Source organism: Antedon bifida, chromosome 6 (genome assembly GCF_963402885.1).
Source record: "Antedon bifida chromosome 6, ecAntBifi1.1, whole genome shotgun sequence".
Classification (NCBI taxonomy): Eukaryota; Metazoa; Echinodermata; class Crinoidea; order Comatulida; family Antedonidae; genus Antedon; species Antedon bifida.
In genome coordinates this window covers 3,133,831-3,150,315 of record NC_136231.1, presented here as the reverse complement: position 1 = coordinate 3,150,315, position 16,485 = coordinate 3,133,831, and the positions used below count along the sequence as shown (strand labels likewise).

General features: G+C 35.8%; 3 protein-coding genes across 3 annotated transcripts in view; 2 read left to right on the top strand and 1 right to left on the bottom strand.

Annotated features, from left to right (window-relative positions):
- LOC144845813 (L-threonine 3-dehydrogenase-like) overlaps positions 1 to 16,485 on the top strand; it is a 180,571-nt gene that overhangs the window by 51,708 nt on the left and 112,378 nt on the right. The gene's annotated exons all lie outside the window — the stretch shown is intronic.
- On the bottom strand, positions 510 to 9,490 carry LOC144845526 (elongation factor 2b-like). Its single transcript, XM_078702917.1, has 12 exons — positions 9,354 to 9,490; positions 8,524 to 8,738; positions 6,041 to 6,222; positions 5,395 to 5,837; positions 4,919 to 5,032; positions 4,217 to 4,551; positions 3,846 to 3,984; positions 3,160 to 3,531; positions 2,710 to 2,919; positions 1,969 to 2,151; positions 1,596 to 1,728; positions 510 to 1,023 (listed from the first exon to the last, which is right to left on the bottom strand). Exons 1-12 carry the CDS (start codon positions 9,354 to 9,356, stop codon positions 830 to 832), a joined length of 2,523 nt encoding a protein of 840 aa, XP_078559043.1. The 5' UTR covers positions 9,357 to 9,490; the 3' UTR covers positions 510 to 829.
- On the top strand, positions 9,547 to 15,884 carry LOC144844157 (U3 small nucleolar ribonucleoprotein MPP10-like). Its single transcript, XM_078700905.1, has 10 exons — positions 9,547 to 9,678; positions 10,168 to 10,900; positions 11,116 to 11,282; positions 11,680 to 11,821; positions 12,410 to 12,551; positions 13,266 to 13,471; positions 14,090 to 14,197; positions 14,586 to 14,693; positions 15,065 to 15,295; positions 15,625 to 15,884. The coding sequence occupies exons 1-10, from the start codon at positions 9,602 to 9,604 to the stop codon at positions 15,772 to 15,774; spliced, it is 2,064 nt and encodes a 687-aa protein (XP_078557031.1). The 5' UTR covers positions 9,547 to 9,601; the 3' UTR covers positions 15,775 to 15,884.

The following is a 16,485-nucleotide window of genomic DNA, read 5'->3' as shown; positions in this document are numbered from 1 at the left end:
CGTTGGGCGTAGTTTTTAGGTCGTCGGGAGAACATTAAACATGTTAAACACTCCCTCTCCAAACTAGTCATCTGTATTCATAGAGGAACTGAAAGCATATCTGGTTGTCCCAAGATTTCACAACTTTTGTAGACAACAGATTGAAATAAATTGTCATCACTGCCAATTATGTATTCATGAAATAGATGGAATAATTTCATTTGTTGCTTATTAAATCCAACTTCCAAATCATGACAATATTCTATCCATCCATACATACATGTATACCTGTACTGTAATATTGCATGTGTATAATACCCCTTTCAAACCAAAAGCAAAACTCCGGAGTTTTGGTGTGAAAGGGGTATTAGTATATTGCATTTTTATGGCGTATACAAATTACATCAAGATAAAGTCCCTAAGATAGATGATGGTAGTGATTTTGATGCAAAATATGAATTGTATTGCAAATCAACCAGACTGTTTCGTATTTTATTATAATAAAAAAAAACAAAAACCAAGAGACATAATTCTTTGTACCTGACCTTTATTAATATTATGGTTATTTTATTCCTTTTTTTTTTAGAATAGAACACTTTCTTTTTTTCACTTAAAGTGCACAATGCTTTAACTTAAGTTAATAATCTATTTTGAATTTTGTTATTTAATTGTGAGTTTTTTTTTTAGAACATAAAAGCATCCGTTCAGTCAGACAACACAAGTATGATTGTCTTTTTCTCAAAATCAGTAAATATTAAAAATAACTTATTGTATTATAAACCAACACTGGTTATATTAAGTATACTTTTTTTTTAACGGAAAGCACGTCTGTTTTTCCAAATGAGTTGATTTAAAGTTTGTCGTAGTATTTGTCGAGTGAAGGCAGTACTTCTGGCAATCCCTTTCGTTTTCGGATACCTTGGAGTACGGTGGCAGCCTTTCCGGTAGCTTCAGTTGGATCACCTGGAAGGATCTGCCAATGATCAAACACACACTGGGGGAATGCCTGTCCTCCAGTATTGGATCTCAGATCAGCAGTGAATCCTGCAAAAACAAACAATATAACATACTTAATAAACCCCTATTCAGGGAAAACGTTTGCCTCTCTCCACCCAGGTGTATAAATGGGTACCCAGTTAGATCAAGACACAACTTTGCGCTGATTACTAGCTGCATTATGGGAGTATGTTACCATATGTGTTTGATGCAAAAAATTACTGGGGTAATATTGTTCAGCGCTTAGAGGTTTCACAACATCAGGTGCTATATTAATCCAGGATATTATTATTATTATTATAATTAATAAAATGAATATATATATATATATATATATGTCTTAATAACCACCTTATTCAGGAGTCATCCATATGCAGGAGATACTTGGTAGGGGTTGTACCCTAGTTAAATTGCCACAGAAAACTTTTATAATATGAGGCCAAGATTAAACTATAGTGTAAATCATAGAAACAAATCTTTATCTCTGTCTACACTATCAAACTTTATGCGACAAAAAAATGTGAAGTGCCCATATATGGACATGATGTCATCACCACCATATTTGAACTAATTTGATAGTATTGACAGAGCAACAACAAACACTGTTACTATCCACTTACCAAATGATTCGTTGACTGGCAAGTGAGCTTTGACTACAAACATAGGTGTTCCGGGGGTCTGAGTCTCAGAATTGACATGACCACGTCGTCTGTTCAATACGCCATATATACCTCCAACAGCAGCTTCCGGGCACTAGAGAAGTAATGGAAATGTATTTAAAATATAAATAAATGTTTTCTAAAATGCTTTTAATGTAAGCAGGGTTGCAGTTTTCAAATCTAGCCAAACAGACTACCAATTTGCTAGTAGAATTTTGTTTTAATAAGATTTGTGCTGGGCAGGCTAAATTCAGAAAAGAATCCATTTTGTTGTCGACACCCACCCTATAACGTTTCCAGTTAGCAGTCAGTACACAAGAGGAAGTAAGCTTACCTGAATCTCTACTAGGTAGACAGGTTCCAATATTCTGGGTTGGGCAGTCAGCATACAAGCATAAAGAACTCTTCTGGCAGTTGGAATGATTTGTCCACCTCCGCGATGGATAGCATCTGTGTGCAGTGTCACATCATGAATGTTAAATCGTACGCCTCTTACATTCTCTTCACATAGTACACCCTGGAGTATATAAAAGAAAAAGGTCCATTGTTTATAGTGCAAGGGCGTGTGGCGCAGTGTGTTGGACGTTCGACTACTGATCGTGAGATTGAGGTTCGAATCCAATTCTCCTTGCATTGCTTGTATCCTTAGGCAAGATACTTTACTTACGTTTGCCTCTTTCCACCCAGGTGTATAAATGGGAACCAGGTTAGATCAAGACACAACTTTATGCCGATTACTAACTGCATTATGGGAGTATGTTTTGTTTTGTTTGATGAAAAAAAATTACTGGGGTAATAATGTTCAGCGCTTAGAGGTTTCACAACATTAGACGCTATTTAAATCCAGGATGATATTATTATTATAGACAGGTCCACTGTTTATAGACAGGCCCATCATTTAACTGTACAACAATTTACATTGTCATCACCTTTTCCTTTCAAGAAATTCAACAATAATCACATAGTTTTAGCTATTCCCAAATATCAGAATTGCCAAAAATTATTTTATTAAGCTTTTGATTGATGATGATGATGATGATTCTTAATTTAAAATAAGTTTATTCTTAAGTGTTACCTCTTTAGTTGCCCAGTTGAATCCAGCAACAACACTGTCTTTGATCTCGTTCAGGTATTGCACACCTTTTGTCACATCAATGACCAAATTTGGTCCTGTTCCGTCGGGTCCAAAAGCCCAGATCTTACGCGATTCAGTGGCATCGTAATCAAACGTATCAGCCAGGAATCTAGCTCTGCTTTTAGGGTCAGTCCTTGGCGTAACGTCACCCTGAGAAAGATAATGTACATATTTTATTTTTTATTTTATTCAGTTGACAACCAACAGCAATGAAACCGCCACTAACAGGTTGAATTGAAAACCATAAATGATTAATAAACCGTACATTATTTAAACAGCGCTTTATAAATATTTATTAATATTATTATATATGATTAATATTATTTATGATTATTATCTACAGTATATTGTACTGATGGTTTGCATGGATATGAAATTGTGAATACTTACGTTATCAATAGCTTCTGGCAAACCATCAGGCATGTTGACGCATTTCATAAATAGACGATTGTGCTTGTTAGGTGATTTAGACAAACACATTCTGTCGGACTCCGCACTGACGGTTTCTCTGTACGAGACTACAGGATCAGATTTCTTGAGAGGAATGCAAGCATGATCTTCTTCCAGATCCTTGAGGCAGATCTCCAGATGGAGTTCTCCAGCACCTGCAACAATGTGTTCTCCAGACTCCTCAATTGAACATTGTACCATAGGATCAGATTTTGATAGTCGCTTCAGGCCTTCGACGAGCTTTGGTAGATCAGAGGGATTCTTCACCTCAACAGCAACACGTACAACAGGGCTCACACTAAATTTCATAACCTTGATATCAAAAGACACAATTTAAATTATACTATGGAAGGTATATGGAGTATATGGGCATAGTTTAAATTGTTTTAATTAATAATATATCAAACATCAATAATTATATCAAACAATTCAACAGGACCAAGCAAGCAACCTTATTGGGCTAATATATGAATATATTATCTAATGCATACATTTTTTAAACGTTATAAACACAGAGTACAAACCCTTTTTTAAGAGTTTATTTCCGTGACTTTCAATGACCTTTATGGTAAGAAAAATCATGGCTTTTGAAGTTTTACACGGTAGGTAAACTGTTGCGAACTTACCTTCAAGTTATGAGCTTTTTCGTAAGTTGAAATGGTACCAGTCTTGACAAGATATTGATCAACACCAACAAGACCAACGATGTTACCGCAAGGTACATCCTCAATGGGCTCGATGTAACGTCCCATCATCAAAATAGTTCTATCAATTGAAAGAGAATACAATTTGTTGTCCTTTATGTTTGTAGATGTATACGGAAAAATGTGTATGTTCGTACAATATACAAGTAATTTTTTGTGTGGGGCTAAGTCATGTATACCATCACTACACTACCACCTTTCCACTCCAACTTACTACTAGGCTAGCCATACTTAGGAAGGAGGCTAGTAGTACAGGTTTGGTGTATGGGAGTAGACATAGCAAGAATGCTTACCTCTGGATTGGTTTCAAATACAAATCCTCCTTTTTGCCTTGTACATAATTGGGTCCCATAAGCCTGCACTTCTGGCCTGTAGCTACAGTACCGGAGAAAACGCGACCGAAAGCGTAGAATCGTCCTCTGTCGGATGTTGGTACCATCTTGGAGATGTACATCATAAGTGGTGCATCAGCGTTGCAGTTCTTGATACCAAGAGCAGCAGGATCATCGTGTGGTCCTTCGTAAAGGAGCTCCATTCGGTACTTTTGCGCAGTGACAGGTGATGGCAGATGGATGGTTATCATCTGAAGTAGAGCATCACCAGCTGGCAGCCATTTTCGCATCACAGCCTAGGTATAACATATATATATATATGCAATTATTAGTAAAATAAAATGATACAAGATAAATTCATTTACAATTAGTGTAAATTGCCATTTTTGTAATTGTAATGTGTCCGTCTATGTTTTATGCTTAGGGACTACAAAGACAAGCCACTTTGGCTTCTGTGTGTCTTGACCATAAACTATGTAAACTGTCTGCTGATGTTGAATAAATGTTGTTATTATCATTCAATTATCTTTTTTGCAATTATTAATATATAGTATTAAATAAGTCCCTAAACTTCAATGACTGTTTTTTCAATTTTCAGGAATGCTGGCTCGTCTTTTCATATTTTTATTAGAAGACAACCGATAAATCAATGAACATATTTACCTTCAGTAAAGGTTTTCCTTCAAGTTCTTTGTCATCTGAGGTCAGCTTAATGTTGAGCTTTTCTAGCAGATTAGCTGTAACATCCTTCTTGAAGTTCATGATGGCATCAAACATCTGAAAACACAAGTATAAAAAAGTGTGATGTACCCAAACATGGTAGTGATATCCCCAAATATGGTAGTGATATGGTGTCATCGTGTCCGTATATGGACACACCACATAAAATTTGGTAAGTGTAGACAAGAGCTTAGCAATTATCACATGGTACAGTACTCGTCTAGCAGCACCGAATAAACTAAGCGTTATTTACAAGCTTTGTTATTTACAGTTGAATGAATAGGGAGCTTTTAATTTGTGCTGATCTAGGACATGCATGCATCTATTGTGTCATTGTCTGCACCTAGAAACTAGTGATTTGTGTTCTTGGATTCTAATTCAAAACAAACAACTATACTCTTTAACCTAAAAATACTGACCTTGTAAATTGGATCCAAAACGAACATGTTGAATCCACGTACATATCCGTCACCTCCAACTTTGTTCCATTTCTTTTCTTTAGGGTTGAAGTACTGGTCACCCCAGAGACGTTTCATCAACTTCTGTGGTTCGATCTTAAATTTACTGCTGTATATCTCGGCGAACTGTTTGAGTGTAAACGCCCAACCGTGAAGTCCAGATCCAAATCCAACTGTACCCTTGGAGGTATCAACCTGGATGTTACCCATCGGGCCATCTTCATCACTGTATGTAGCAATGATTACATTAACACTCTCAACGATACGTTGGAAGGTTTGATAGAGATCATCCATTTCCAACTGCAGTTCCAGCAAAGCACGGTCCATCTTGTTCATGAACACAACTGGCTTAATACGTTCGCTGATAGCTTGACGGAGCACAGTTTCGGTCTGTACGCATACACCTACATAAATAACATGTCAAAACATTGTTCACAATGACAAGTTTTTGCTTACCGTGTGGGTAAAGTGCCTATAAGCATCCCACTGCTACAGTCTATGCGCAAATCACTTTTTTGAGTAACATTTAAAGTTAATTTATCAATAGTCACAGAAATACTTAAAATGAAGTCGGGTATTGTGCCGAATGAAAATGAAATACACTTACCACTGACACAATCAACAACGACGAGTGCACCGTCAGTCACACGGAGTGCAGCAGTTACTTCAGATGAGAAATCGACGTGGCCTGGTGAATCAATCAAGTTGATCAAAAATCCATTACCGTTTTTGGCTTGACTGATGTATTGAAGATCCTGGTCTCTCAATTCATAGTATAGAGAAATTGCACTGTATCAACAACAAAAAATGAAATGTGTGTATTTAGGTATTTGTATTGCAAGCATAACAATCTAGTATTTTGTTAAGATAACCATTCCATCATTGGTATTTATATTATGGTGACAAGTTATTTATATTTTGTTTTGTCTTTGTTTCCTAGTGTTTTTTTTTTTTATTGTTTCATATATTTTATTTGAATCTGGGCTCGCACTGGCCGATCGCCAAGTCGCCATGGGCGAAAACGTTTCCAGATTTGCGAAAAATAAAACGGCTACTTTAGCCATTTTGGCTATGACATATGATAAAATAGATAATAAAATAATCATTTTGGCGAAAGCATAAAGTCCAACTAAAAGGTCCATTTGTCGATCTTCAAGCATTTATTTCGTTCGTTATCATGTTGTTTACTTCGAGCTCCATTTGCGTCAACTTGTTTCGTTGTACCAGGCGTCTCTTTGTTATTTCAATATGATGGAGATAGCAGAGGTAGACTGCACAGAGAGACAGACGTTACACGACACATGGATGATGGAGTCTACCCAAACTATCACGTGTTGCGCTGCACAAACGATCGACGACTCGACAGCCGACGGTCGGCTATTTACTGGGATTGTCTATTTTTCGATAAGGGTGTTCTTTTCAGATTAAAAAAAACATAGTATCTTCAATGAATGATCTTATCGAAATCAATATTTATGCGTTATGCATTTTAGGCTCCAATAATGTAGTTTCATATTTTACCCTTAATAAAGTTTCCTCGTGCGTGCAGTGCGTCAGTAGAGTAAACAAAACAACATTCGGGAAATGGTAGAGTCTAACGGGGATTTAGCTAAACACACACGTGCATTTATTGCGGACTATATAAACAGCAAGGCCGGCCGCCGGCGGCTTCTGTGTTGTTGGGTAATAAATAATCGAGCCGGGATGGTATAAATTTCTCCCCCGACAGAAACGCCTTTTCCCTGTGCTTTGGCCTATATTATCTGCACGTTCAACAACGATACGAGTGTTCGTTTGCTAGAAATATTTTTAGCATTAGGCCTACGACGTACCGTCGTACATAATTTTGTAGGCCTAGGCCCCTACTGCACTTTCGCACCTCTTGAGCATACCCAATTTAAAAACATTCACCCGCTGCGCGGCGGTGACGGTGGGTGACCGTGAAAGTCTTAGGACACGATTTTCGCGTGGTACGGAAGCCACCAGCCAAGCGTAAAAAACAAAAATAACATAGCGTTCAGGGGATTTCAGAAAACTGTAAAATGTTTCTTATTAAATTGATAACTCCATGAATGCTGTATGATTAAAAACAATTTGAACAATTGTTTTGATCATATCATATAAAATACAACAATTATTTTTTTTAAATCAAATATACAGTGATTTAGGCATGGCTCTCTTTCCCCAAATGCCTTACAAAAACGTTCAGGGAACAGTGTATTCTATCTATTGACATAGATAAATTAACTAAAACGTTTTTACTATTATATTTCAACAATTTTTAATTTTGGCTAATTACCGATTCATATGGCTAAATAAAAAAATTGAACTTTAGCCATCTTGGCTATAGATAAACTGATTTGACTAAAAAAAATATTTTGACTTTCGCCAAATGGCTAAAGAAAATGAAATGTTAGTGCTACCCCAGTGAATTGACAGAAGACCCCGTAATATTACTTGCATGGGTGATCCTCTTAAGATGGTCATTTTTTAAATGTTGTATAAACAGACTTTATAATTGTTTATGGTCGAACCAGTCCCTAACCAAAGCGGCTAAAAGATAGAAGAGGTTATTTAGAGGGCTAGGTTCGGTTTATTTTAGTTTTTAGGTAGATATATTGATTTGACTTTAAATGATATATAGTTTTTTTTTATTTATTGTGTCATTTCAATGTGTACTTTGTTTTAATAAAATATAAACTGTATTAAAAAAAAGATATTTTTTATATTTTTGTCAAATTACAATTGTTTTGTACAGTGCAAATTAAAGAACTTTGTACACTATTCAAAAACTGCTGACTCATGTGTCCATAGGGAGGGCCTAATTCAAATCCAGTTAGCAAAAAGGCTGTAGATGTACAGTAGTACCCTTTCGCCTACAAAAACTCTGTGGTTCAGCTTTACTCCAACATCCCTTAAAGTTGTTCTTACTTGTACAATGCATTGTTGAAAAGAAATACCTTTTGATTTATACTTCTTTTATGTTGAGTGAAATAAAACTTAAATTTGAAAATGCTAGACAACTAAACATTGAGATCATAAGCTGAAAATCAAATATTAAATTGCCACTCAAATCTTGCTTAATCTTACGTTGATTTGATTGTAATGCAACGGTCCTGTTCATCCTTGCGTGTATCTGTGAACCTGGTCTCACCGGCACGAGCGCCAGCAATGATTCCAGCCTTACTGACAAGAGAGTCAGTCAATGTAGACTTGCCGTGGTCAACATGAGCAATGACAGACATGTTACGGATGTTATCCTTTTTGTCCATGATCGCACGGATCTGATCGACTGTAAAGTTAACCTGTAAAAGAAATATTGCATTTTATTTAGCATATACTACTAGTATACTCAGTTTTATATTTAGTAAGGTCTCGTTTAACCAACCAAACCTAGCCTATATCGACCTAAAATCTTATAAATATAGGACCTAGGCCTAGGCCTATTACTATAATCATACATATAGACCCTAAACCTAGTTTTAGGCTTTTAAAAGTTATAAATTAAAGTGCCAGGTGTTTTGGATTTGGAAAACAAAGAAAGGGTTTTTATTTTTACTAATATTTTCGCATATTGGAACACTTGAAATTCAATAAATTTCATTGATATTTTCTGTTCAAATTAATTATCTTTTTTTTAAAATAAAGTAACTGGTATAAGTTGAATTACAGTAGGCCTAGGTCTATTTATTTATAGGCCTAGTTATTATCATTGAAAGTCCACCCTCTTAACTTACACGTCGATTGTGCAATATATCGATCCCTTACAAATATGGAACACCGGAAGATAGATTTTCTGACAATTATATCCATTGAAATCTTAAAAATCATTTAACATTTTTTAAAAATAAGTTAATAGTTGATTAGAAAAATCATTCATTATTATATATGTCAAAAAATATAACAGAAAAGGAACTTACCATGATTGGTTTTGGATATTTTCACGAACACAAAAATATACCTTATAGTCCACGGAGGACTCGTTGCGAAAGAGAATTTTCTTTCGGTAATTCGGCCCCACGTGAACACGTCATGGATTTATGCAGCAGCCTGTAAAACGTCATCACGATTGATTAAACTATAGAGGGCGGGACACATGTTTTTTCAACACAAACCAGCTCCACACACAACACATGTGTTTCCTAACGTTGTCAGAAAAAAACATAGAATGGCTTTAAATAATGAACTTCAAAGTATTGCTAACGTATTCAATGCAGCAACGTCAAAACCAGAACAGTTTGTAGCGTATGTCAAAATATAATTTATGGTATTATTTGTTATGCTAGCTAAATGGTAGCGTCTTAAATTTTAGGCCTATCCAGACGGTTCAGTTGAGTATCTCAACTAACAGCAAATGCCGAAATATTATATGGTGACTGGATGTTTGGTCGTTTGGACCCGGCCCTTAATAATATATTAACCGTGAATCATTAAAGCTTATGTAGGCCTATAATTTGCAGTTAATGTCTCACTACAAAAACATTTTACACTTATCTTATTATAGCATTCATTTTAAAAAGAAGCCACCCTCTTTCTTTAGTTTGCAAAGTAATCTTTAAAAAAGAGTAGCCTATCTAGTATCTTCTTAAAAAGAAGTCCACTCTAGAGTCCTAAAAAAGATTTTCAAGGTTTTACGGTACTATATTTATTATTTAAAAAGCCTAGAATACAAGTAGAGTAGTACAGGCATCTAGTGTTTTTAACTTTATGTGTACGACTGATTATTTTTTACAGATATCATGAAAAGAATCATTCAATTTTTACAAATCTGACAAAACAATTATTTGATCTGTGTAAACAAAATGAACCGGAGGACATTCAAACTGGACCATTAAAGGAACTGACAATAGAAAACTTTGATGATGAACAAATTTGGCAGCAAATTGAATTGCATAATACACCAGCCCTTCAGGTTCACTTGAAGCGAGTTGCAAAAGTGTTAGCTGCCGGAAAACGGTTAAAATTGGTTGGTCATGCATCAAAGAACACATTTAATGATGATGTTTCTGAAGATGAACATGTTACTGGAGAGGATGAGGACGTTTCTGAAGTTGGAGATATTACTGGAGAGGATGAGGAAGAGTTGGAAAGTATTAATGAAGAAGAAGAAGAGTTTATTGACAGTGAGGAAGAACTACTTGATAATAAATTAAAAGAGCTACAAGAAGTTGAACATGATGATGAAGATGAGCTTGATTTTGATATTGGAGAAGCATCAACAAGCACGAGAACGAGTAAGAAAAATCTTAAACAACAAATGAAAATAAAAGTGACTCCTTCAATAGTTGATGATCAGTTCTTTAAGTTATCGCAGATGGAGAAATTTCTGGAAATAGAGGATGCTAAAGAAGCAAGGAAACATAAGATTAAAGATGATGAAGAAGATGATGATGATGATGATGTAGATTATTGGGAAGATATCCCATCAGAAGATGAGGATGAGGAAGGAAGCCTAGACCTTGATAATGTGAGTATTTAAACAGTCAACTTTACTTTGTTCCCACAGTTTCCAATTTAAAAGAATAAATATTACTTGTTCTAGTACATATCCTGTGTTTTTTAATCTATCGTAAACAATAATTTAATTAATATTGATTTAAGCTTAAAATATTAAATAAAAATAGTAAAAAAAAATGTTTTATATAGTGTATGTCTTTAAAATGGCTTTTTATTTCATTACAGGAACCAAATATACAAAGTGCACGAGAACTTCATTATAAAGATTATTTCAAAGATGATGAAAATGATGATGAAGATGTGAAGGAGGATGAAGAGGATGAGGAAGATGAATTGGAGGAGGAGGAAGAAGAAGAAAACTGGGGAACAAATTTAGAAGATGCAGATGAAACGTATGAAACATATCATTATTACAAATCATTATTCTAATTTACAGTAAAGTAGACCTTTGGGACACCCATATTCAGGAAACTTTCAGAACACTAACATCCCTATTAGAGGACAATGTTTTGGGTCTCCCTTTAATAGGGCTTCTACTGTATTCTGATTATGTGTCTTTCTGTTACCAAACCAATGAGATTCATTTACAAGTCAATCCTTCAATACTCGCTTTCCAATAAACAGACAAGAACATGGTTTATTTTTGTGTGTGTAAAAAATACTCTCAAATATTATTATGTTGTATTAAACCTATTTCACAGTAACAAAAATAATAAATGCAAAAAAAATGTATAATTGTCTTTAAAGTAGACACTTTTCTTATATAATCTGAATGTTTTTTCTCTATAGTGAAATATATTTTAAGCAAAACAGGAAAAAAACTGTGAAAAATGATGAGGATGATGATAGTGACGGAGAAGATATCAAAGATATTCTGGGTAGTGTGAAGGAAGACAAAGACCTCTCTGGCCACGAAAGAAGGCAACAGAAGGTTCGTATGATTTCCACATTCATTAAACTTTCACCAAACTTTGCAAACTCCCGAGTTTGTTTGGAAAGGTTCTTAAAAAATACAGTTACATTTTGTCCAACTGCCGAATCACGTGACCACGAAGACTATGGTGTGATATTCACTGATTTAAAAAATCTTGGCAAATTAGTTTGTGTAGAAAGTACATGGCCTTTTAACCATGTATTTTGCCTCACCTAATAAGCTACAATTATACTGCTGCAATGGTCCCAGTATAGTGATTGATGAAGGAGTTTTTTCTTTTATTCAATTATACAGTCAACTCTCCCAATTCCGGACACCTTTGGGCTGACCAAATATGTCTGGTTTCTGAAAAGTCTGGTATTCAGAATGTGTTTATAATGGTGAAAATGAATTTGGGACTGTTTGTACTTCAAGAAAAGTCTGGTATTGGGAGAGTTTCCGGTTTTCAGAGAGTATTGGGAGAGTTGACTGTATTAATAAAGTGGTCACAGAAGGAAGCTGATATCGGTGGTTAAGGATGACTAATGACTTGTGTTTAAAACCTTACCTTGCATTCTAAGAAAAAATGTTCTGATTTTTTTTTAGCTGAGACAGAAAATTGCTGAGGTAGAAAAGGCGAATCTTTCAGAAAAACCATGGCAAATGTCGGGAGAAACGACATCGTTGAAACGACCCGAGAACAGTTTGTTGGCAGAAGATATTCAATTTGACGTCACCACTAATCCAGGTACTTATGAATTTACTTATAACTTGTGCCTGTAACTTTACTTTAGTTCAATAGTTTTAGTACATCTTAGTGTATACCAGGTTTGGACTACTGGGGACAAGCATTTAAAGGGTTTATGTGGAACTGGAACAAGAGGGCGCTAGAGATCAGAGCACATGGGGTAGAGAGTGAACTATAAAGATGTCCATATTTGTGGATATCACTGTTTGCTTATGAAATCTATTAATTAATTATGGATAATTGGCTATTCAATGTGCACTGTTAAGCGTGGTTCCCACTAGCGACGAAACGTAATGCAACGCAGCGACGTATCGACGCAAAGTGCTGTATTGTGTAATCACAAGTGGGAACCGAGGACGCAACAGTGCTGCAAACATCGCAGGTTTGATTGATGCAGGGCATTTTTTTACGTTGCGTAGGTTGCGCTACGTTGCGTCGCTAGTGGGAACGAAGCTTTATAGTGAAGTTAGTAATAGTGCATGATCTTGTTAAGGAACATCAGTTTGAACAGGCTCTTGTGGGCGTAGGACTTGCATTGCAGCATACATCCAGCACAGTGGGTAGTCACTTACCAAAAAAACATTAAGACTATTAAAGTCAACTCTTGCAAAACCAGGCACCATTGCGTTAGCCCAGAATATCTATCTTCCAGAATGCAAGCCTGGTTTTACACATAGTTATGATCATAAATAAAGTCAAATCCTTACTCTACAGCTCCCATTATCACCGAGGAAACTACACAAACTTTAGAAGAACTGATAACCCAACGAATAAAGGACAAGGCATGGGATGACGTGGAGCGGAAAGTAAAACCGAAAGAAGAAGCTTATGAGTTTAAGAAACGAGTAACACTTGACCAGGAGAAGAGCAAAAGTAGTCTAAGTGCTATATATGAAGAGGAATATTTAAAACAAACTCAGGTAAAGAATAAACAGTAAATGTATACAGTAGAGCCCCTATTATGGGGACACCATTATGGGAACACCTTTAAACTCAAATCACAGCCAAATCACAGCCAAAATATCTGACCAATGTACACATCTGGCTTGTGTGCAGAAACCTAATGTTCTGGTCCGCTTTAGCTAATGATCATATGGATTGGAAAAAATTGATTTATATAGCGCCTAATGTTGTGAAACCTCTAAGCGCTGAACATTATTACCCCGGTCATTTTTTTGCATCAAACACATATGGAAACATAATCCCATAATGCAGCTAGTAATCAGCGCAAAGTTGTGTCTTGCTCTAACCGGGTACCCATTTATACACCTGAGTGGAGAGAGGCAAACGTAAGTAAAGTATTTTGCCTAAGGATACAAGCAAGTTGGATTCGAACCGCGATCTCACAATCAGTAGTCCAACGTCCAACACACTGCGCCACACACCCTTACATAACTCTGGTTGTTATGACTGTGTTTGGCTAAAAACCCTACCAGTTGAATTACTTTGTTCAGAGAAACAATGAATGTTCCTATTGGATGAAAAAGAACTAAGACTAATGTCCTTTAACAACAATTTTATTAATGTTATTTTATCAGGAAAAGAAGGAAGAAGAAAATAAAGAACACGTCGAGATTCGTAAGATGATGCAGTCTTTGTTTGTGAAATTAGATGCACTTTCAAACTTTCACTATATTCCAAAACCAGTAAGTCATTTTCATTTCATGCCTAGTTTACCTGAATACACTAAAGTCCCATTTACACTAGTACGATCATCCTAGTGTAAATGAGCCTTAACAATAGCCTATAATATCCCTTTCACATTGCCTGGCACTGGGGCGTCACACTGGCATTTTGTATGTGGTGTGTTTGGAAGAATTTTTACTTTTCATATCAACTCTCTCAAACTTGTTAGTTTATCCAGACAAGTTACACCCATAGATTTCCAATCCAAGTTGGTTTGTGTATTGATTTACTATTATATCTACTATTGATCTACTATTATATAAAATATTCAGCTAATAGGTTTACCTCATTTAATCGACATTTAATACATTTATATTTATTTGTTATTCTTTTGTATTTATTTTTCAGCCATTACCTGAGATTAAGATTGTTCATAATATACCTTCTATATCTGTTGAGGATGTTGCTCCAGTAACAGTTAATGATTCTGATCTGTTAGCCCCAGAAGAACTGAAGGTTTGGAGTTTTTTTTTTTTGTCTTTAGCCCCTATTTTATGTCTGTTTTCAACTAAGCTTTTAAGCCCCCTTTTCACTTGTGTTTTCCACTATGCATAGGTTATTCCAATAAGCATACACCCTTGTTGCCACTAAGCATACCGCTTGTTTCCACTAAACATACGCGCTTGTTTCCACTAAGCATACGCCCTGTTTTCCACTAAGCATATGCCCTTGTTTCCATTAAGCATTTTTCCTGTTTTCCACTAAGCATACGCCCTTGTTGCCACTAAGTAGACGCACTTGTTTCCACTAAGCATACGCCCTTGTTTCCACTAAGCATACGCCCATGTTTTCCATCGAGTATAATGTTTTTCGGGGTTTTTTTAAAGATGAAAGTGGGTAGTGGTGAAATAAAATCTAAGGAAGAAATGTCAGAAACTGATAAGAAGCGATCTAGGCGAAAGAAAAAGATACGGCAACACATCAAGGCACTCTCAAAACAGAAGAGGCTAGAGGAGAAGATCAAGGCAGGGAAGGTGGATCAGTTGTCTCAGAAAGCATCGATGGAAGAACTTCAGAAACAGGCTAAAGGCTTTTCAAAAACAACAAAGATTGTAAAGGTATTTGAATTTGAAATCATTTTTAATTTTAAGCGTGGTTCCCACTAGAACGTATTGACGCAAAGTGCTGTATTGCGTGATCACAAGTGGGAACCGACGACGCACAGTGCTGCAAACATCACTGATTTGATTTCACACAGAAGGGGAGCAAACACAATTATTGGAAGGGCATTTTCTTTCGTTGCATTACATTGCGTCGCTAGTGGGAACCAAGGTTTAGCTATGATTTTATCCCAGGAGTAGAAAGAACATTTTTAGAAGAATATTGTATAGCAGTAAAATAAATATCTGTTTTTATTAAATTACATCAATACATTTATATTTTTCAGGATAAATCTGGTAACAAGAGTTCATTGACTTCTTCAAAGACATTCTTCACAAGACTTCAGGAGGAGGTTCAAACTGAGATACATGGGCCAAAGAAACGGTCAACGAAACGTGATACGTCCATGGTGTCTGCCAAGAAATTAAAACTTTAGATTTATACATAGGACGTAAATTAAATTTTACTAATATAGATTTCAAATCATCAATGCTTTATAAGCTGATTCATAATAAATATTAAAAAAATTGGTAATGAAGTGTTTATTGTTTTTCGTTGATGAATAGCATTTTAAAATTATTACGGTCGCTGACGATCATGTTTTCTGACGAATACAACAACAATACAGTCGAGTATATACTAAGTGGAAATAAGTTTGAGACACGTTACTCATAGTTTGGTATTAACACTATTATATCGATGTATACTGATAAGTGACGTTACTTTACAGCATTTCTTGATGTACGTACATACGTACTTCTATTGAATTGAAATATTTTATTTATACTGCGGCGACCTCTTCAGTCAAAGACTAGATGTGTACACTGGACCTACGGTTTATAGTCCTCAGAGAAGACTCGTTCTACCACCAGAACCATGGAGTGAGTGAGCCTCGAACCCCTGCCGATGTTATGGCTATGTAATTACGGTTCCACTCACTATATATAGCGCGTATGCCACTAATAGATCGGTATGCTGTTACAAGCACTTGTTTAAACATTCGTCTTGGCTATCAGAAGCAGAATTTATATCACGGAGACCTGACCCTTAATTCATAATGTATTATTGTATACCATATGCCGAAGTGAATGTTAATAAGGCGTTCCCGAAAGACTACTTCACAAAGACTATAATCGGCACGAATTTT